Genomic DNA, 20,689 nt, shown 5'->3' with positions numbered 1-20,689 from the left:
TAACCCTAACCCTAACCCTAACCCTAACCCTAACCCTAACCCTAACCCTAACCCTAACCCTAACCCCTAACCCTAACCCTAACCCTAACCCTAACCCTAACCCTAACCCTAACCCTAACCCTAACCCTAACCCTAACCCTAACCCTAACCCTAACCCCTAACCCTAACCCTAACCCTAACCCTAACCCTAACCCTAACCCTAACCCTAACCCTAACCCTAACCCTAACCCCTAACCCTAACCCTAACCCTAACCCTAACCCTAACCCTAACCCTAACCCTAACCCTAACCCTAACCCTAACCCTAACCCTAACCCTAACCCTAACCCTAACCCTAACCCTAACCCTAACCCTAACCCTACCCCTAACCCTAACCCTAACCCTAACCCTAACCCTAACCCTAACCCTAACCCTAACCCCTAACCCTAACCCTAACCCTAACCCTAACCCTAACCCTAACCCTAACCCTAACCCTAACCCTAACCCTAACCCTAACCCTAACCCTAACCCTAACCCTAACCCTAACCCTAACCCTAACCCTAACCCTAACCCTAACCCTAACCCTAACCCTAACCCTAACCCTAACCCTAACCCTAACCCTAACCCTAACCCTAACCCTAACCCTAACCCTAACCCTAACCCTAACCCTAACCCTAACCCTAACCCTAACCCTAACCCTAACCCTAACCCTAACCCTAACCCTAACCCTAACCCTAACCCTAACCCTAACCCTAACCCTAACCCTAACCCTAACCCTAACCCTAACCCTAACCCTAACCCTAACCCTAACCCTAACCCTAACCCTAACCCTAACCCTAACCCTAACCCTAACCCTACCCTAACCTAACCCTAACCCTAACCCTAACCCTAACCCTAACCCTAACCCTAACCCTAACCCTAACCCTAACCCTAACCCTAACCCTAACCCTAACCCTAACCCTAACCCTAACCCTAACCCTAACCCTAACCCTAACCCTAACCCTACCCTAACCCTAACCCTAACCCTAACCCTAACCCTAACCCTAACCCTAACCCTAACCCTAAAACCCTAACCCTAACCCTAACCCTAACCCTAACCTAACCCTAACCCTAACCCTAACCCTAACCCTAACCCTAACCCTAACCCTAACCCTAACCCTAACCTAACCCTAACCCTAACCCTAACCCTAACCCTAACCCTAACCCTAACCCTAACCCTAACCCTAACCCTAACCCTAACCCTAACCCTAACCCTAACCCTAACCCTAACCCTAACCCTAACCCTAACCCTAACCCTACCCTAACCCTAACCCTAACCCTAACCCTACACCCTAACCCTAACCCTAACCCTAACCCTAACCCTAACCCTAACCCTAACCCTAACCCTAACCCTAACCCTAACCCTAACCCTAACCCTAACCCTAACCCTAACCCTAACCCTAACCCTAACCCTAACCCTAACCCTAACCCTAACCCTAACCCTAACCCTAACCCTAACCCTAACCCTAACCCTAACCCTAACCCTAACCCTAACCCTAACCCTAACCCTAACCCTAACCCTAACCCTAACCCTAACCCTAACCCTAACCCTAACCCTAACCCTAACCCTAACCCTAACCCTAACCCTAACCCTAACCCTAACCCTAACCCTAACCCTAACCCTAACCCTAACCCTAACCCTAACCCTAACCCTAACCCTAACCCTAACCCTAACCCTAACCCTAACCCTAACCCTAACCCTAACCCTAACCCTAACCCTAACCCTAACCCTAACCCTAACCCTAACCCTAACCCTAACCCTAACCCTAACCCTAACCCTAACCCTAACCCTAACCCTAACCCTAACCCTAACCCTAACCCTAACCCTAACCCTAACCCTAACCCTAACCCTAACCCTAACCCTAACCCTAACCCTAACCCTAACCCTAACCCTAACCCTAACCCTAACCCTAACCCTAACCCTAACCCTAACCCTAACCCTAACCCTAACCCTAACCCTAACCCTAACCCTAACCCTAACCCTAACCCTAACCCTAACCCTAACCCTAACCCTAACCCTAACCCTAACCCTAACCCTAACCCTAACCCTAACCCTAACCCTAACCCTAACCCTAACCCTAACCCTAACCCTAACCCTAACCCTAACCCTAACCCTAACCCTAACCCTAACCCTAACCCTAACCCTAACCCTAACCCTAACCCTAACCCTAACCCTAACCCTAACCCTAACCCTAACCCTAACCCTAACCCTAACCCTAACCCTAACCCTAACCCTAACCCTAACCCTAACCCTAACCCTAACCCTAACCCTAACCCTAACCCTAACCCTAACCCTAACCCTAACATGCTATTAAAAAGGGGTTTTTTTTCTTTTTTTTTTTCTGCCTGCTATTCCTTCTTGGACCACCGGAGGGCACTGTTTTCTCCAGGGTTGCGGAACTGGCACAGAAGAATCTTAAAACGCCATCGAAAAGGTTTTTTTCTTTTTGGGGCTGCGATACCTGCTTTGACCACAGGAGGGCACAATTTTCTGCACCTTAGCCATAACATTTTCAAGTCACGGGACGGAAAAATGTGCCCTCGTGTGGCCAAAACAGGTATCGCGGCCGCAAAAACAAATAAACCTTTTCGATGGCGTTTTCAGATTCTTGGGTGCCGGCTCCGCAACCCTGGACAAAACAGTGCCCTCCTGTGGTCCGAGAAGGAATAGCATAACAACCCTAAAACTCCATTTAAAAAGTTCCTTTCTTTTTGGGGCTGCGATACCTATTTTGACCACAGGAGGGCACAATTTTCTGCACCTTACCCATAACTTTGAAGTCATGGGACGGAAAACTGTGCCCTCGTGTGGCCAAAACGGGTATCGCGGCCGCAAAAAGAAACCCTTTTAATGGCATTTTAAGGTTATTATCCTGTATCTTTATTGTTAACGTCTTATTAATATTTATTAAAGCGACGGGAGGCCCGTTTACTGCAACACAGGAACTGGAAAAGAAATCCCCTTCAAAAGCCTTAACCGGAGTTAAGGAGGCCTGTGATGGCCTATTGATATTAATAAAGTTTTAATATTAAAGAATAACAACCCTAAAACTCCATTTAAAAAGTTTCTTTCTTTGGGTTGCTGCGATCCCTGCTTGGGCCCTTAGGAAGAACAAAGGAAGTAGGAGCAGAGAGAGGAAGGAACAGAAGGGGAGAAGAAAGGTTGGAGTAAAGGTAAACGTTTACCCAGAGCAGCCCTTAAAAAGTAAAAATGAAAAATGAAAGTTGAAAGGTCGTTTTTTACCAACGGCGATGGGGGTTGCACAGGAGACGGACGGAAAGTTGCGCTGCCGCTGGGAAGGTCGCTCCGAGAAGCGCCGGTACGGAAAAAATCGGCGACCGTGCTTTTTCTGCCTGCTATTCCTTCTTGGACCACAGGAGGGCACTGTTTTCTCCAGGGTTGCGGAGCTGCCACGGAAAAATCTTAAAATGCCATCGAAAAGGTTTCTTTCTTTTTGTGGCTGCGATACCTGTTTTGACCACAGGAGGGCACAATTTTCTGCACCTTAGTCATAACTTTGAACTCATGGGACGGAAAACTGTGCCCTCGTGTGGCCAAAACGGGTATCGCGGCTGCAAAAAGAAACCCTTTTAATGGGATTTTAAGATTATTATCCTGTACCTTTATTTTTAACGTCTTATTAATATTTATTAAAGCGACGGGAGGCCCGTTTGCTGCAACACAGGAACTGGAAAAGAAATCTCGCTTCAAAAGCCTTAACCGGAGTTAAGGAGGCCTGTGATGGCCTATTGATATTATTAAAGTTTTAATAATAAAGAATAACAACCCTAAAACTCCATTTAAAAAGGTTCTTGCTTTGGGTTGCTGCGATCCCTGCTCGGACCGCACGAGGGCTCTGTTTTCTGTCAACGTTAGCGTGGAGGCCGTTGTAGACCTTTTGACCTCAGCTTAAGGCTTTTGAAGCAAGATTCTTTCTTTTTCCCCGTTATGTAGCTCCTGGGCCTCCAGTTGCTCTATTAATATTAATAAAGCTTTTAATAATAAAGAGACAGAATAATAATCTTTAAATGCTATTAAAAAGGGTTTTTTTTTTCTGGCTGCTATATCTGCTTGGGCCACAGGAGGGCACTGTTTTCTGTCCCTTAGCGATAGCTTTGAAGGTATCGAGATAATACTTTATCGTGGTGGTAGGCTGTGTGGAGAACCCTAACCCTAACCCCTAACCCCTAACCCCGACCTTTGACCCTGACCTTTGACACCCCCTGACCTTTAACCTTTGACCTTTGACCTCCCAGCAATTTACCTCCTTGCAGCAAGCAACAAGAAGAAACAGCCCATTTCAGCTTCAGCACAGCCTAATTAGCACAACTTGATTGGATCCGCAGCCCGACTCTCAGCTGTTTTGCCTCGCCTCTGCTGCTTGCTGCAAAGAGGTAAATGGCTGGGAACAATTTTTTTTTTTGTGCTACTCAAGCTATGTTGAAAATAAAAATGAAAGTAAAGCAGCCTATTTTGCTGTAACGAGGCAAAATTGCTGACAGGAAGAGGCAGATTTCTTTTTCTTGTTTTCCTCACCAAAAAAGGGAGGTGCATCTTATAGTCCAGAGAATCTTATACTCCAAAAATTACAGTATATGCCGTTCGTCTCCCTGATAAGACGACTGTCTTATCAGGGAGACTGTAGCAGGCTACAGGCAATCTTCTCCGCAGCGTAAGAAGACAGAAGGATGCGTTGAATTTGACACCACCGATTTCCCTACGAAGCCTCTGCAATAGCACTTGCCCGCAAAACCCCCAGATTACAAGACTGGGGCTGTTCGTCTTAGAAAAAGAGCCACGTGCTGAGGTGCAGACGTGAAGGGGAGGATGCCGTTCTCCCCCTCAAAACAGCAGTCCTAACGGATCAGGACAGGCCAAAGAAAGTCTTTCCTCAAGAAATTAGCGTTAATGTACAGAATCTGCTTCCGTGGGGACGAGGTGATGGCCACCGACCTCAATGGACTGAAAGGGGGGACGATGGAGGGGACTGTTTGTCATGAGGCTACGTGCTGCCTGGGGCGATGAGGGCTAGATGCTTGAGCTGAAGGAGGCTTTCCTGTCCTACTACTTGGGCTTTCAACCGGTCCGATGGAAAGCAAAATCCGAGCGGGCTTTAACTGATAAGAGTGTCAAGACTGCCGCTGGAGATTCGGAGGGCAAAGGAGCCAGAGTGGCCTAGCGGAAGAGGTGGTGGAGGACGGAGGCGGTCCCTCTGACTAGGGACGGGTGCAGGGAGGAGAATGGGACCGAGGGGCCGGTCCTTGGAAGTGGATGGCTGCAACCGGTAAACGAATCGGGTTCCCGCGCTTTTGAATATTTCAATTTACTGAGAAGAAACAGTTACGGTATCTTATATAAGCCGTAAGCAGGTGATGGGTCCAGCTGAAAAATCTACATGGACAAAAATGTGTAAACTGCAAAATACAGGTATAATTTTATTTACGGTTTAATATAGTATTAACAATGATAGGCAATCTGGCCTGACTATTTGCCCTGAAATAGGAACAACTCCTTCTCTCAAAGTATATCCCCAAAGGACGGCTATCAGGGAGATATGCCGGTACTGCTCTGTCCCTCGTGATCGCTTTAGAGGTGCGATTGGCCTCTGTCTTGAAAGATCCTGGATCCCGGGGTCTCCCCGGTTGCTGTGTCACAGCTGGAGTTCCAAGTTTTCTTGACCGAGGGGGCCCTGGGCGCCCACCTTCGTGTTAACTGTTTCCTCTGTTTTGCCCCAGCTCTCTTTCCTGGAGAGAGGCTGAAAAGACACGGCTGCTACAGAGGCTAGACTTCCTTTTGCAGAAGTAGCGTTTGGGAGTGGGCTGTATAAACCGTCGCAGACAGCAAAGGCCAAGTCGCGCTCTCATCAGCGCTTACGAGGGGTAGTTAGCATCTCAGATCGTGATCGATTTCTACTTTTAATATCGCTCCCCACCCTCAATTTCACCCTATTCCCGAAGAAAACCTGGTAACGTACTTTTTTTTATCCCAGAGGACAATACTTAGACGATATCTTCCCCTTTAATGAAGAGCTCTTTGTGAATTCTAAAATTAAGTCATGAGAAATGCAAGTGGAATGTTTTTCCTAGGTCTGAATATAATTATTAAAATAAATAACGTGCGCTTAATTCCTTCTCTTTGCAATAAAGTATTTACATCTAAATACTTTGGCCAAATTGGATTGTTTTAACCAGATGCTTATAAAAGTATGTAACGTTAAGCAAGAATAATTTTATAATTCCCCGACTCAACCGTGTTTGTTTCTTCTCTATGTCAAACGTGGAAGATTAATTTTTTGGTTTACTTAGGAGTGCTATTTGCAAGTAGGTTGCTTGTCTCCTGACGGATGGCCGCAGTCCGAGTTCGAGCTGTTGCTTTGCGTGCAAAAGGTCCGGGTTCACCCCTGCGTTTCCAGGGAAGGGCTGGGAAAAACCCCTCTGCTTGAACGGATGTTCAGAGCCCTGCAGCCGGTCCGTGCCGATAGTCGTGGGACGGATGGACCGACGAGCAGACCTGATACCGAGCGGCTTTCGGACATCCTGGGAGTTATTCTGCCTGCTACGCCTTGGAAAACCTAGAGGTTGCTATCGGTGCTCCTTAAACAAACCCCGGTGAAAGATACATCCGAGGAAGATTTTCCGACGTGTCACCAGCCGTGCCGAGAGGAATGGAGTCCGGGTCCCGCACGGGCAAAGAATGTGCTCTTTCTCTTGGACTGGTGAGAGCTTCCTGCCTTTGCGAGAAACGCTCCATCCCTGGCTTGGGCCTGAAACCTCAGCTCTGAAACGCTGAAAGCTGGTTAATGACTTAAGTTGCAAACTCGGTCAATCGTACTTGGACCGATCTTCTGAAAGGGCTGGGGCTCCTCTTCTTTCACCTCCTCCTTGGCAATCGTTGCTTGGTCGTAGGGGTCTGCGAGAGGAGAGAAGGAGGAGAGACCTGATCGGGGTGTGTGGAAACGCCTCCCTGGCTTTATCCCTCGGGCCCTGCTCTCATCCTTAGTCTTAAATAGACTAACATACATTTCACACGTGTATGGTATTTTTACTGATTATATTTTTCTTGATAATCTCCCTATTAAAGTGACTAATAATAAGATGCGTGTTTCCAATTCGGGATATAAAATTTGCACTTATGATTTCTTTTTAAAGTGTGACAACTTGATTGCAAAAAACTGCAGTCGTTCTTAACAAGAGTCAGAATACTTCCAAAAAGCAACACGACCGGCCTACCTCTACCAAGAGGCCCCGAGACTCTCCTATCCACCAAACAGTCGCTCTTTCTCCCGACGGAGTGGATTAATCTCTGCACACACCCACGGGTGCTTCAAACTGCAACACGGCAGGGCTTCCGGCTCCATTCTCCATCCGTTGAGCATTCGCCCGAATGCTCCTTGGTCAAAGACTTCCTAAAGTGTTGGAATCGTTGAGCCAGAAGTTTCTATTGGCTGAAACTTTATTGCCAAAAGTTGTATGGTATTATGTCTCTAAACTAGCTGGGTATATGTAGATAAGCGCACACACAACAACAACAACATTCTAATGGTTTCCCTTGGATTTTGATTTTTCGCATCACCCAATGGTGTCAACGGCCCTGCACAAAAGCTCCCCTCCCCAGCTTCTTTCCATAAAATGCAGGCCGGGGTTACCTGCGAAGAGCTCTAAGCGATAACTAAAGGTCCTGAGAACGGGTGCCACAGCCGGCAGGCTTGCCTGCCCTGTGCCTCCTTTCCCTTCCCTTGGGAGGAGATGGGAAGCTCTAGTCCCGTGATGGTGAACCTGTGGCATGCGGAGCCATATTGGTGGGCATGCGAGTGTTGCCCTAGCTCAACTCCAGCGGGCATGCACATGCTGGCCAACTGATTCCGGTCCCACCGGAAGTCAGGAAAGGAGACGAAACAAAACCCTAACCCTAAACCCTAAACCATAAAACCTAAAACCTAAACCCTAAAAGATTGAACTGGAAAGGGAAACGACAGAAGAGAGGGGAAGGGAGAACAGAGGACAGGAGAGACCAGGAGAAAGAAGAAAGGGGAAAGGAGAGGAAGAAAAGGGAGGGGAAAGAGGAGTAGAGGAGTGGGGGAAGGGAAGGGGAAGTAGGAAAGAGAAGGAGAGGAAGAACGAAAGAAGAACGAAGGAAGTAGGAGGAGAGGAAGGAAGAGAAGGGGAGAAGAAAGGTTGGAATAAAGGTAAAGGGTAAAAGAGCAGCCCTGAAAAAGTAAAAATGAAAGTTGAAAGGTCGTTTTTTTCCAACGGCGATGGGGGTTGGACAGGAGACGGACGGGAAGTTGCGCTGACGCTGGGAAGGTCGCTCCGAGAAGCGCTGGTACAGAAAAAGTCGGCAACCGTGCTTTTTCTACCTGCTGTTCCTTCTTGGACCACTGGATGGCACTGTTTTCTCCAGGGTTGCGGAAATGGCACGGAAGAATAATTTCAATACGTACAGATAACAATCTTAAAATGTCATCGAAAAGGTTTCTTTCTTTTTCTGGCTGCGATACCTGCTTTGACCACAGGAGGGCACAATTTTCTGCACGTTAGCGATCACTTTGAAGTCATGGGACGGAAAACTGTGCCCTCGTGTGGCCAAAACAGGTATCGCGGCCGCAAAAAGAAATAAACCTTTTCGACGGCATTTTAAGATTCTTCTGTGCCTGTTCCGCAACCCTGGAGAAAACAGTGCCCTCCTGTGGTCCAAGAAGGAATAGCACAACAACCCTAAAACTCCATTTAAAGTTTCTTTCTTTTGGTTGCTGCGATCCCTGCTTGGACCGCACGATGCCGCTGTTTTCTGTCAACGTTAGCGTGGAGACCGTTGTAGACCTCAGGTTAAGGCTTTTGAAGCAGGAAAGGCTTTTAATAATAAAGATACAGAATAATAATCTTTAAATGCTATTAAAAAGGGTTTTTTTTTCTGGCTGCTATTCCTTCTTGGACCACAGGAGGGCACTGTTTTCTCCAGGGTTGCGGAACTGGCACAGAAGAATCTTAAAATGTCATCGAAAAGGTTTCTTTTTGCGGCTGCGATACCTGCTTTGACCACAGGAGGGCACAATTTTCTGCACGTTAGCGATAACTTTGAAGTCACGGGACGGAAAACTGTGCCCTCGTGTGGCCAAATCAGGTACTGCGGCTGCAAAAAGAAACCCTTTTAATGGGATTTTAAGGTTATTATCCTGTACCTTTATTATTAACGTCTTATTAATATTTATTAAAGCAACGGGAGGCCCGTTTGCTGCAACACAGGCCTATTAATATTCAGATTGACAAAACACAGAAGGGGTTTAGTCTTTCACAAGAAGATAAAATTGAACAAGTTTTGCATCATTGCAACATGAAGGATGCTAACACAACAAAGACACTCATGCAAACAGATTTTCACAACTTGACACATGAAGCGAGTCCTGAGTTCGAGGATCAAACGCTTTATCGTTCAGTTATTGGGTCACTGTTGTACATTAGTAGTTGGACCAGACCCGACATTGCACTTAGTGTAAATCTTTTGTTTCGACACGTAGGTAAGGCAAAACAGTTTCATTGGACATGTGTTAAGAAATTATTGAAATACCTAAACCACACTAAACATATGAAATTATGGTTAGAACCGACACATACTGATTATGCAGAATTATGTTGTTATGCAGATTCTGATTGGGCGAGTGATAAGAAATCACGTAAAAGTACTTCAGGTTATATGATGTTCTTAAATGGATGTCCTGTTTATTGTACGTAAACAGAATTTTGTTTCTTGTTCATCTACTGAAGCTGAATATGCTTGTGTTTCAGATGCATGTAATTCTCTAACGTGGTTTGATGCTTTGGTCACAGATATCTGGACACACCCGATCAGACCGATCACCGTGATGGAAGACAATGAATCGATGGTTTATATTTCTGAATCACATTTCACAAGTTCTAGGTCCAGACACATTGACATCCGTTATCAAAACATAAAACAATTAGTGAAAAAAAGTTTTGTTAACACATGATCAAATTGCTGATATGCTCAACTAACCGCTTCCAGCAGCTCAACACGAGTATCTGCGTAAGAAGATGTGCCTTATTTGATGATGTACTTGATGTCCGCTCAACTGACAAAGAAGGCGATTGTCACTGTGTTTTTTTGTATTTGCCAGCTGTGCTTGAACTCTAAGACTTACCGTAGCTGATCAGAGCTCTTATCTGCACATGTCCACATTCTTTCACTTTCTTCTATCTTTTCTTTGTTCTCCGGCCAAGAGAGGTAGCCGGGAAAGCTTTGCCAAGATGTAACTAATTAGCTAGTAAGATGTTTTAACTTCTTTATAATAAAACGTGTTTATTAGAATATATCTCGGTTTTATTTTCTTAAAGTATACTTCAAGAAAAGGTCACGATCCGTTCTCTAATCAAGGTGCAATTACCCAAAAGCAGAATGGGATTAATTGCCACCCTGACATGGTTTTCCCAGTTGCAATGGATGGCTGTGAAAGTTGGACCGTAAGGAAGGCTGAGCGCCAAAGAATGGAGGCCTTTGAACTCTGGTGCTGGAAAAGACTCCTGAGAGTCCCTTGGTCTGCAAGGCGATCAAACGGGTCAGTCCTAGAGGAGTAGGGTTGCCAGGTCTGCTTCCAAGTAGTAAAATTTTTAGTAGTAAAATTTTTTTAAAAAAAATTACAATTAAATTATATATTTTCTTACAAACATTTTAAAACGTATTAAAATAATCACTTCAAAACTTTACTTAAAATTCAAAACATCAAATATATTATAATAATATGTAAAATAGGGTAACCCTATTCTAACCCTAACCCTAACCCTGGGCCTGCCAGCCAGCATTGTTTAGCTGAAGGGACCCGGAGGAGACCAACTCTGTGGGATCTTACGGATCGCTGGGAGCTATGCGGCAGAAGGCAGTCTCGAAGATAACCTGGACCTGAGCCAATGGCAGGTTCCCCCGTCAACAGGGGGAGGGGGAGGGGGAGGAGGAGGGGTTCCCCATAACATAAGCCAGTTAGAGCCAAATGGTTGCTGGGTGTAGGAAGGATGGAAGCCCTGGAGGAGATCCCTCCTGATGGCTACCAGATGCCGACGTGGAGAGGCTGCCTGGCAGAAGAGGATAAGGAAGACCTCCTGCTGATCCAGGCTCTGCATCTCTTGAAAGAATCTTTTGAAAGTCAGAAAGCATGTGAAAGGTATGCATTGCCTGCGCATGGGGAGACTGAACACCCAGGGGGAGAAGCAGAGGCCTCTGCATGCCCAGAAGAGATCCCCAGAGCTCAGCCAGAGCTAGGCTCAAGCAGCAGCTGCAGCCCAGCCTCCCCCCCTCCCCCCCGTGGGAGGGGTTGTCCCCCGGAGGCGTCGAATTCCAAATGTTCCTCAGCTAGCAGTAAAATACGGAGGAGATCCCAAGGGTTTGAGATTCTTCCTAAACCAAATGTGAAACCATATGCTAGAAGTATGAAGAAGATTTCACATCAGAGCCAGCATGCATGAGGTGTATCACCATGGCCCTGGAGGGGATACCGGCTGATTGGATGGTGGGTCTCCATAATGAGGATTCTCCCCTGCTGACGAATTACGACCAGGTTATGACGGTGCTCCGAGTGCGCTTTAAGGACCCCTTAGCTGAGCGAAAGGCTAGAATCAGGATGAATTCTATAAATCAGGGGCGGAGTTCGGTGGCCGAATACACCCAGGAGTTTCATGAGCTGGTGCGCCACAAGAGGGGGTGGTCCCAGGAGGCCCTGATGGAATGTTATAAGGATGGCCTCAATGAGGAAGTCTACAAGGATTGCAGCTCCCAAGGGGCCCCCCCGAGACCTGCAATGCTGGTATGTGTGACATGGAAATTGACCTGGCCAGAGATCGCTACCATGGGGGCCATGCCTGGAACAAGCCTTCCCCCTCTTCCCAGAAAGAGGCTCCCAGAGTTGCCAGAGGGGGGCCAGCTCCCAAGCCTAAGTCCACAGCATGCTTCAGATGTGGGAAGGAAGGGCACTGGGCTGCTGGTTGTTTCTCCAGACCCCGCTCCATGCCGACCCCTGCTGGAGGGAAGAGCACCGACAAGCTGCCAGCAAAGAACCATGAAACAGCCCTGAAGGGGGTGGAAGTTGTTGAGTTCACTCCCCCAAACGTGAGGGAGTTGGGAGCTCCGACCGGTGCAGGGGCAGCGAAACTAAAACCGACACTGACTCCCTGGTAAATCAGCATGGGGGCCCCATGACCATCCCGGTAGAACTAAGGGTACCATCATCCGGTGCCCAGGGGAAGATGTTAGCCCTCTTAAACTCTGGATGTACTAGGTGTGTCATCAGCCCAGAGGTGGTGGAAAAAATAGGACAGACTAAAAACAATGAAAGTGCCCATCACGTTCTGCCAGTCGGATGGGTCAGTAGCTGGGGGGGGCAGCCCACTTTGTGATTGAACCAGTTGAAATGTGGATAGGGGACCACCGAGAGACTTTGAGCTTTACCGTAGCCCCTGGTATGGAACGACCCCTCTTGCTTGGACTGCCCTGGCTTCTAAAATGGAACCCGCAGGTGAATTGGAGGAAGGGCTTGTTACGCATCAGCTCCACCCAGCAGGGGAAGGAAGGGGAAAACCTTTCTGCATAGCCAAAGCTGCGAAGGAGTTGGCAGCGGCAGTGAGCGAACGCATTGCTGGGGAGGAAAAAATCCCTAAGGAATATTGGAACCTCAGGGAGGCTTTCAGCAAGAGGGCGTCAGATGTGCTCCCACCCCACCAGCCCACGGACTGCGCCACAGAAATCCTCCCAAGGGTGAAGCTCCCTAAACCAAAGATCTACTCTATGTCCCCCTCGTGAGCTGGAGGAGCTGCGGAACTTTATTGATAAAAATTTAAAACAGGGCTTCTTGGGTTTTACCAACTTTTATCAACAATTCATCCCCTCGTTTGCAAAAATTGCATTAACAATTACCAACCTCCTAAAAACAAAGGGAGAGGCTAAGCCAAAGCCTAGCCGGCCTCTCGAGTGGACCATGGAGTGCCAGGTGGCTTTTGAGAAACTGAAACGACTGTTCGCAGCTGAGCCTGTCCTTAAAACACCCCGGCATGGAGGCCCCTTTTGTAGTCCAGGCCGATGCCAGTGTTGTAGCCGTGGGAGCAGTGCTACTTCAAGTAAATGCTGGTGGAACTTTACAACCCTGCACCTACACCTCCCGGTAACTGACTGAGACCGAAAGGAGATGGGCAATCTGGGAGGAGGTGGCTTTTGCTGTCCGCTGGGCCCTGCTAACCTGGAGGCGCTTCCTCGAGGCATCTATCCTGTCCAAATTATTTTGTTTTCTTTCCTTGGACTAATGTCTCTTCTGCAGAGGTTTTTTCTTGGGTTTTGAATAAAGGCACACCCGACACATGGGCAATTGTCCATCCCATCCATCTCCCCCACAAGTCTTTTCTGTTCATCTCCTACCGTATCTCCAACTGCCTATTGCTGCCTTCTCTTTGCCTCCCAACATCCCCATCTCTCTAAAATGAAAAACCTAAACCTCAGCGAAACTGTGCCAAAAAACTCCCCAATTCCTCAAGGACAACTTATCTGTTTTCCTGAATTCCTTTGTAACAGCTGGTGGGGCAGAGCACCCATCAGGTGGTGCTTAGGCAGGAAAGTCAGGGGATGAAATCCTCCTTTCTCCACTGCTTTTCCTGAAAGGGTGAAGCTTTCAGCCAGCAGGCCTTTATAGGACTAGTCCCACCCTTCTGCCTGGCCCACACTGGCCCTAGATCAGTGAATGCAGTTGTGATTGGGGGAAATTACCAAATTGCAAGCCGTACTCTGCAAACGCTCAAGGCTTCTGTTGCCTCGAGAGACCCACTTTTCCTTCTTGTTTGTCTGGGCAGTGGGTGGGCTGCTTCGGACGGTCTGGAGAGCAAGGAAAGGAATCTTCTGCCCTTCCTAACCCTGCCTCACTGTGGACAAATGTGGATGGACAAAAGCCACATCTTGGGACTACCCGCCCTTTCTTGCTATTGCCTAAAACTGGAGCAAGTATAGCCCTCGCCTCCTTTTGCCTCAAGTTGGCAATTGCTCTTGAAAGGCAAAAGTTCATTCTCACATGCAATTAATTATTGTTTTTGCTAGTTTTATATCTTGTGGTTTCCCAATTCCAATACCTAAACCGCTGAGTATGAACTTTAAGTTAAACTGTAGTTCTGTTTATAACATAACTGTTCCCTAAGAGAGTATTGTATTTGGGACTTCCGGTGGCTCCGCCGACACCGAAAGACACTCCTTTGTGAGCGCCAGCCCCAGGACTCTGTTAGAGCCGCTAGAACAGCGAAAATCAGCTGTTTAGCGGCTTGAAAACTTTCCCCCTGGGAGAAGGGGGGGAAAGAGAGCCGACGGGTGTGGGTAGAGCTCCCCAAGAGCGCCAGGTTTCTTTTTAAATCTGGGGCTTAAAGGGTGAGAGCTCCCCGGGAAGCCCGTCATTGCTCCGGACCTGGGACGTTTCTGCTTTAAGCAGAACTAGACGTCGCGACCACCCCAGCAACTCAACTTTAAAGAAAAAAAATTTTGGACTTGAAAGCTGGCAGAGCAAATACAGGAGAAACTAAGATTGCAAGTACTAAACTTTAACTCCGAAAAGTCTATCACTTCCCTCTGAATTTCTATGGGAGAAAGGAAAAGTAAGATGGCATTTGATTCTAATGGGACGTGGAGAAGTGAAAGTTAGATACAAAGTATTATGTGGTGCTGAAAGCCCCTGTTTAAAAGAAGAGGATGTTATTTTAAAAGGAGAAGGATTTAAAAATCATTTCTAAAAAAAAAAGACTTGTACCACTTAAGGATTGAAATAATTGATTTAGTTGCTGTCAGCACTAGAATAAATGCAGCTTGAAGTGCTGAGATGACATCGAAACCTGACAGTTGCTGGAAAAGTATAAAGTGAAAGTTTTATTGGGGGGGGGAAAATGGCTGGCTTTTCTGAAAGTGATGAAGGCTCACCATTACATACATCAGTAAATACACAAATACTCACTGTGGATTTCTTTGAAGAAATTTTAAAATCATTTACCTCCACGTTAGTGGAAAGAATGGAAGGGTTTTTCAAGAAGATTTTACACAAATTCGAAACAAAGATAAAAGTGAAGATACTGTATCGTTTCAGTTGCCAAACAATAATGAATTGCTGAATGAAGAGGCGGACGAAACAATCCAGTTTAATGTGCCTTTGGAAAATGAAATGGAGGCTTTTCAAATTAAGAAGGAAAGGCAGAGAGGCTTGAAGGAGCGTAACCAGGAAATATTGAGAGACATTTCTTCAGAGGCTTTGATACAGACAACTGGAAAATTGTCAGGAGGCGTTGGGATTTCTTATATAAGAAGGAAGATTCGAAGTGGAACTTTACAATGGATTCCCAATCGCAATTAAAGAGCTGTTTTTACTGAAAGGAATTACTTTGCGAAGAGAACAGGATTGTAAGGTTCAGCAACTTCAGTTAAAAATCCAAGAACTTATAAAAATAAAAGAAGGTGGAGGAAAAAGACTGAAGCAGAAGGTTCGCAAAAAAGTCAGGAAAAAATGGAGAAGGAAAAATTACAATCCTTTTTCTTGTGGAGGATAGTAATAGTGAAAATGAATGATTATACCTGTATTTAGAGATATGATTTGTTCTGAAAAGTTATATTATAGTGAAAATGAATGATTTACCTATATTTAGGGACATGATTTGTTTTGAAAAGTTATATTAAATAATGTTATGGTTGAATTGTTATGAATTGGTGAAGAATTCATATAAGTTTATGGGTTAAAAGAAAAATATTGTGGATGTAAAAATTATGGACAGTGTAGATCATTCAATATAAATTTATGGGTTAGAAGAAGGATATTACTTAAACCTTTATACTTTATTTTAAATTACATTAATACTATATTAAAGAATGCTTTGTTGAAGAATAATATAAACTTGTGGGATATAAGGAAAATATAAGTGGTGCAAGGGTTGAGGGAAGGGTTTTCATAATATTTTATATAGATATTAAATAGTGAAGATGTTATTTGATTACACGTAGTGGATTTGTAGAGAATAAGATGAATAAGTTTATGCAAAGCTATTAAGCAAGGAATGTTTTCAGGAAGAATTAATATAAGCTTATGGGGTAAAAAGTAAAAATAAGGTTTTTACAATACATTTTATTTGAGATTGGTTAAAATATTTTGTTAAGGTGTTAATATATGTAAGGGTTGGAGATCTGATGGTTAACTGTAACTGGGCTCTGACTGTGTAATGCTGGAAGAAAGAAGACTTGCTTATTATTGAAGAATGGACAAGAACGAAGTTGGATTGATTACTTTCAAGTAATAATTGGTTTAAATAGTTATATTTAGATATGAACAAGGGGAGTTAAAGTGCAAGAGGGAGATAAATCTATAGATAGTTAGTTTATGTTTTTTTTTATGTTTGTTAAATGCTATACCCTGTATTTGCTCTGGGAAATCCAGGGGGGCGGGAGGGTTGGGGCAGGAGGGGGGGAGGAGAGGGGGAAAAATATGTGTAAACTTTTTAAAAATGATTCAATTAAAAAAAAAGAGAGAGAGAATATTGTATTTGTATTACCTTTCAACGAGCGTAGGGAACCATTCTTAATGTTGATGGCTATGCTGTTAATTAAAAACATTAATGATTAATAAAGACCCTAAACAAGTTAGATTTGCAAATACACACCATTGTTATTGAAAGGCCATATTGATACGAATCAATCTAACCTTTGCTTTTTGCTTCTGTTAAAGAAGTTGCTTGTACTATTTTGCTATGGTTGGGAATTCATTCTGTAAGAGAATTGTATCCTGGTTTCTCGTTTCTGTAATTTGTTTCAGAGCAGTTCCCAGGAACATCCTGCTCCATAGATTGGGGGGGGGGGGAGCTGCCTAGGAGCCTGAACACACAAGGACAAGGTATACTCTGTAAGATAGCAAGCATGGGCAGAGACAGAGGCCTGAACAAAGAAAGATCATGTTGGTGACGAAGCTTTGTCTGACAGGATAAACTTTGTTTCTATCAGCGTAAAATGTATATAATACTGAGCCACTCTTGCAGTGTGGATCTATTCCTTATATGCTTTTGTCTGTGGTTTGAAAATAGTATCACCCAGACTTTTTGCTTTGGGCAAAGAATAAAAAGCTGATATTTTTTGCAAGCCTCGTCTCGAGTCTCACTCTCTTTGGCATTTCAGTGGCTCGGGGAAACATCTGGGACCTTACATTATTAAATGCTGTTATAGTAGATTTCTTTGCCCTTTGTTTTGAACAATCGATCTTAGAATAAGTAAGGACTGTACAGGTGTTGGCTAAATCTTCCAAAAGCAAACCAGAATTCTATGGAGGCAAAGCAAACAACTCAATGACTAAGGATTGACGGGAAATTGGACGTGATTGAAAAGTTTTTCCAGAGCCACTGGGGGACAGCCACGGAGGAGGTCGGCCGTGCTGTGAAATGTGCTGCAAAAGGAAGTTGAGGGGACGCTGGCCAAGGTCTGAAAGGAAGTCAGCCATACTGGGAAGGTCACTCAGAGAAGTACTGGCACAGAAGTCAGCAGCCATGCTTTTTGAGGCTGCTATTCCTACTTGGACCACAAGATGGCACTGTTTCCTGCTCCCCAGGAGATGCAGAACAGGCACAGAGTACTGCTTCAAAAGCCTTAAACCAAATTAAAAGGCCCGTGATACAGTAGCTTCAATAGTTACAGAATAATAGTCTTAAAATGCCATCGAAAAGGTTTCTTTCTTTTTGTGGTTGCAATACCTGCTTTGACCACAGGATGGCACAGTTTCCTGTCCCATAACACTAACACAGATGTTAGTGCTATAGGACAGGAAACTGTGCCATCCTGTGGTCAAAGCAGGTATTGCAGCCACAAAAAGAAACCAACCTTTTTAATGGGATTTTAAAGTTATTATCCTCTATCTTTATTATTAACCTTTATTAATATAAATAGAGAAACAGGAGGCCCATTTGCTGCAACACAGAAACAGAAAAAGAAATCCTGCTTCAAAAACCTTAAACCGACTTAAGAAGGTCTATTATGGCCTATTAATATTAACAGTAAGGTTTTAATAATAAAGAATAATAATCTTAAAATGACATTAAAACTTTATTTCGTTTGGTGGCTACTATTCCTTCTTTGATCGGTATTTTCCATTCCCAAGGGCTGCAGAATAGGTACAGAAGAAAGAATCCTATTTCAAAAGTCTTAAACCGAGTTAAAGAGGCCTATGATAGCTTTGACAATCTTAAAATGCCATCAAAAAGGTTTTATTTTATTTATTTTTTTGGTGGCTGCTATACCTGCTTTGACCACAGGATGGCGGTTTTCTGTCCCTTAGAATTAGCATTGAGGACATCATAGATCTTTTTAACTCGGTTTAAGGCTTTTGAAGCAGAATTCTTTCTTCTGTTCCTGTTGTGCACCTCCTGGGACTCCCGTTGCACAATTAATATTAATAAGGCTTTTAATAATAAAGATACAGAATACTAATCTTTAAATGCCGTTTAGAAAATTGTGATTGCTGTTCCTGCTTGGACCACAGGATGGCACTGTTTTCTGTCCCTTATGCTGTCCCATAGCATTGAAGCTATCGGGCGCCTTTTTAACTCGGTTTAAGTCTTTTGAGGCAGGATTCCTTCTTCTGTACCTGTCTTGCTGCAAATGGGCCTCCTGTTGCCCGATTAATATTAATTATAAGGCATTTAATAATTGTTACGGGATAATAAACTTAAAATCTCATTTAAAAAATCCCACCATACCGAGGTCGCTGCGAAAGGCAGTTGGGGGATGACTAAGAAGGATGGACAGGAAGTCGGCCATCCTGGGAAGGTCGCTGACAAAGGAAGTTGGGGGGACAATTAAGGCATTTAGACAGGAAGTAATCCATGATGGAAGGGTCATTTTTCTACAGGCACTGGGGGACAGGAAGACATTAATGTTTGGTGTGGTTTGTCTTTGAATTTACTGCGGTAGTATTAAAATGATTTAATAAGGTTAGATTTTATGTTCACTGCTATTTTTGAGACATATATTTTTTATTAAAAGTTTTATGTCTATCTGTTCTATTTATCCTACCATCAAGGCACTCTACATTTGAGTATGCTTAAGTTTACTACCCCATTTATGTCAAGCCTTGGAAGCTGAAATGCTACCATTTATTTCATTTAAGCAGCAAGCGTGCTATCCATCCATACATCAAACAATGAAACCGGCAGGGTTTTTTGAAGATCTTAACAAAAACAATTGTATTATGTGGGTTAAATATCCACCTCCTAACCTGCTGTACAATTTTCCCAAGGCTATAAACTGCATCCTCCTGTACACAAACGTTTGTGGATCAGTGCTGCTGCTTTTTTCTCTTCATAGGGATGCCTTTGCTCACTAATTAATGTGTAAACAAACCTACAGAAATGGGGGGAAACAAAGAAGACTGTATCTTTTTAAAGGTGGAAAGTTTCAGGAGAGAAGACAGCAGTGTGACTTGGCTGATAAATGACTTCGGTGTTCTGCATCCCTTCTAAAAATACACGGTGGAGCCAACGGTGTGGGCCCAGCCTTCCTGAACCTCCAAGCTTGCCTCTTCTTCCACTCTTTTCAGTGGAGCTCTTGCGAAAAGCTTGCAAAAGGCTTTTGAATGATGTAGGGTCCACACCTTGCCTTTAGCCCCTTAGAAATGCATAGCCTGATAGAACTCAGCCTGCTCTCTCATCCCCTTACCTCCTCCTACCACTGTCACATTGATATCTTTGTGTAAAACCACAACTCTGGCAAAGTAGACATGGCTGGCATTACCTTCGGTTCTGAATTTCTTTGCTGGATTACTCAGATTCCAGATTCTGGAGGCAAAAATAAGGAGTATCAGGTCATGGGTAAGGAGGCTGCAACACAGGGAGTGAGTGAGGTTCCCCCTTACTTTGGGAAGGAAAGACTCTTCGTTTACATAGGCGTGCGAATTCCCGGCGAAATATCTTCCTTAAACGTTTTCCCCATTTTCACTTTCCTCTGTTCCACCCTGAGTTTCTGCGCAGCATTTGGGATCTGCTGGGATGCCGCAGTTAATGGGCGACTTCCCCCAAATCTTTGCCCAGCTTCTCAAAGCCGAAAGTCTGCAACGGGGACACAATATAGTGGCCGCGTTTGTATCCCCACCTACCCATCCTTCGGCTCCCTAGGAAGCTGCAGCTGCCAAAACAGCCGGCGCGGGCAGGGCCAGCGGGCAGCGGAGCAAGGGCAGCGGTCGCCGCTGGCCGTCACATGATGGGGGGGGGATGGGGCCGCCTAGATCGGTAGCCCGGCTCGTCGAGATGAAAGGGCGGCCACGCGAGTCCCTCCATCCGGGCGGCCCGAGGGGCTTCGCTCCGGCGCTTCCACCCTCGCCGCCTGAACAACACAGGCCGGGTGGGCGGGCGGGCGCGCGGGCGTCGCTAGGAGACGGCGTGGCGCCATGGCAACGACCGCGTCGCTTTCCGGAGGCGGAAGATTTCCGTTGGGGCAGCGGGGCTCGCGGTCCCTCGCTCGGCGCCCCCCCGCCCCGCCCCGCAGGCCATGGCCGGGCCCGCCCTGCGCATCGGCGATCAGCTCATCCTGGAGGAGGACTACGACGACAGCTACATCCCCAGCGAGCGAGGTGGGCGGGGGGGCGGGCGGGCGCGCGGGGGCTCCTCGGGCCAGCCGGGGCCCCGCGGGGT

At 45.6% G+C, this 20,689-nt stretch overlaps 1 protein-coding gene and 1 long non-coding RNA gene across 15 annotated transcripts in view; one reads left to right on the top strand and one right to left on the bottom strand.

The window, feature by feature from the left end:
- Window positions 1-5,427: 5,427 nt before the first annotated feature.
- Window positions 5,428-20,401, bottom strand: LOC117670172 (uncharacterized). 2 transcript variants are annotated; one of them, XR_015729420.1, is made up of 3 exons: window positions 19,794-20,401; window positions 16,574-16,617; window positions 5,428-6,926 (listed from the first exon to the last, which is right to left on the bottom strand). It is a non-coding gene; the product is annotated as an uncharacterized LOC117670172 (long non-coding RNA). The 2 variants fall into 2 exon arrangements; XR_004592586.3 differs by lacking the exons at window positions 16,574-16,617; window positions 19,794-20,401 and adding an exon at window positions 7,247-8,393.
- CEP164 (centrosomal protein 164) overlaps window positions 20,377-20,689 on the top strand; it is a 30,843-nt gene continuing 30,530 nt past the window's right edge. For all 13 annotated transcript variants that reach the window (XR_015729419.1, XR_015729418.1, XR_015729417.1 and 10 more), the window contains exon 1: window positions 20,377-20,628. Coding sequence is in view for 10 of the 13 variants with exons in the window: in XM_087876054.1 (XP_087732180.1) it covers window positions 20,547-20,628 (82 nt within the window). In the remaining 3 variants the exon portion in view is untranslated. The remainder of the gene's footprint in view (window positions 20,629-20,689) is intronic.

The sequence above is a fragment of the Pantherophis guttatus genome, chromosome 9 (genome assembly GCF_059756535.1).
Source record: "Pantherophis guttatus breed Tessera chromosome 9, ASM5975653v1, whole genome shotgun sequence".
Classification (NCBI taxonomy): Eukaryota; Metazoa; Chordata; class Lepidosauria; order Squamata; family Colubridae; genus Pantherophis; species Pantherophis guttatus.
The sequence above is the reverse complement of the archived record's forward strand: the minus strand, read 5'-3'. Positions and strand labels throughout refer to the sequence as shown.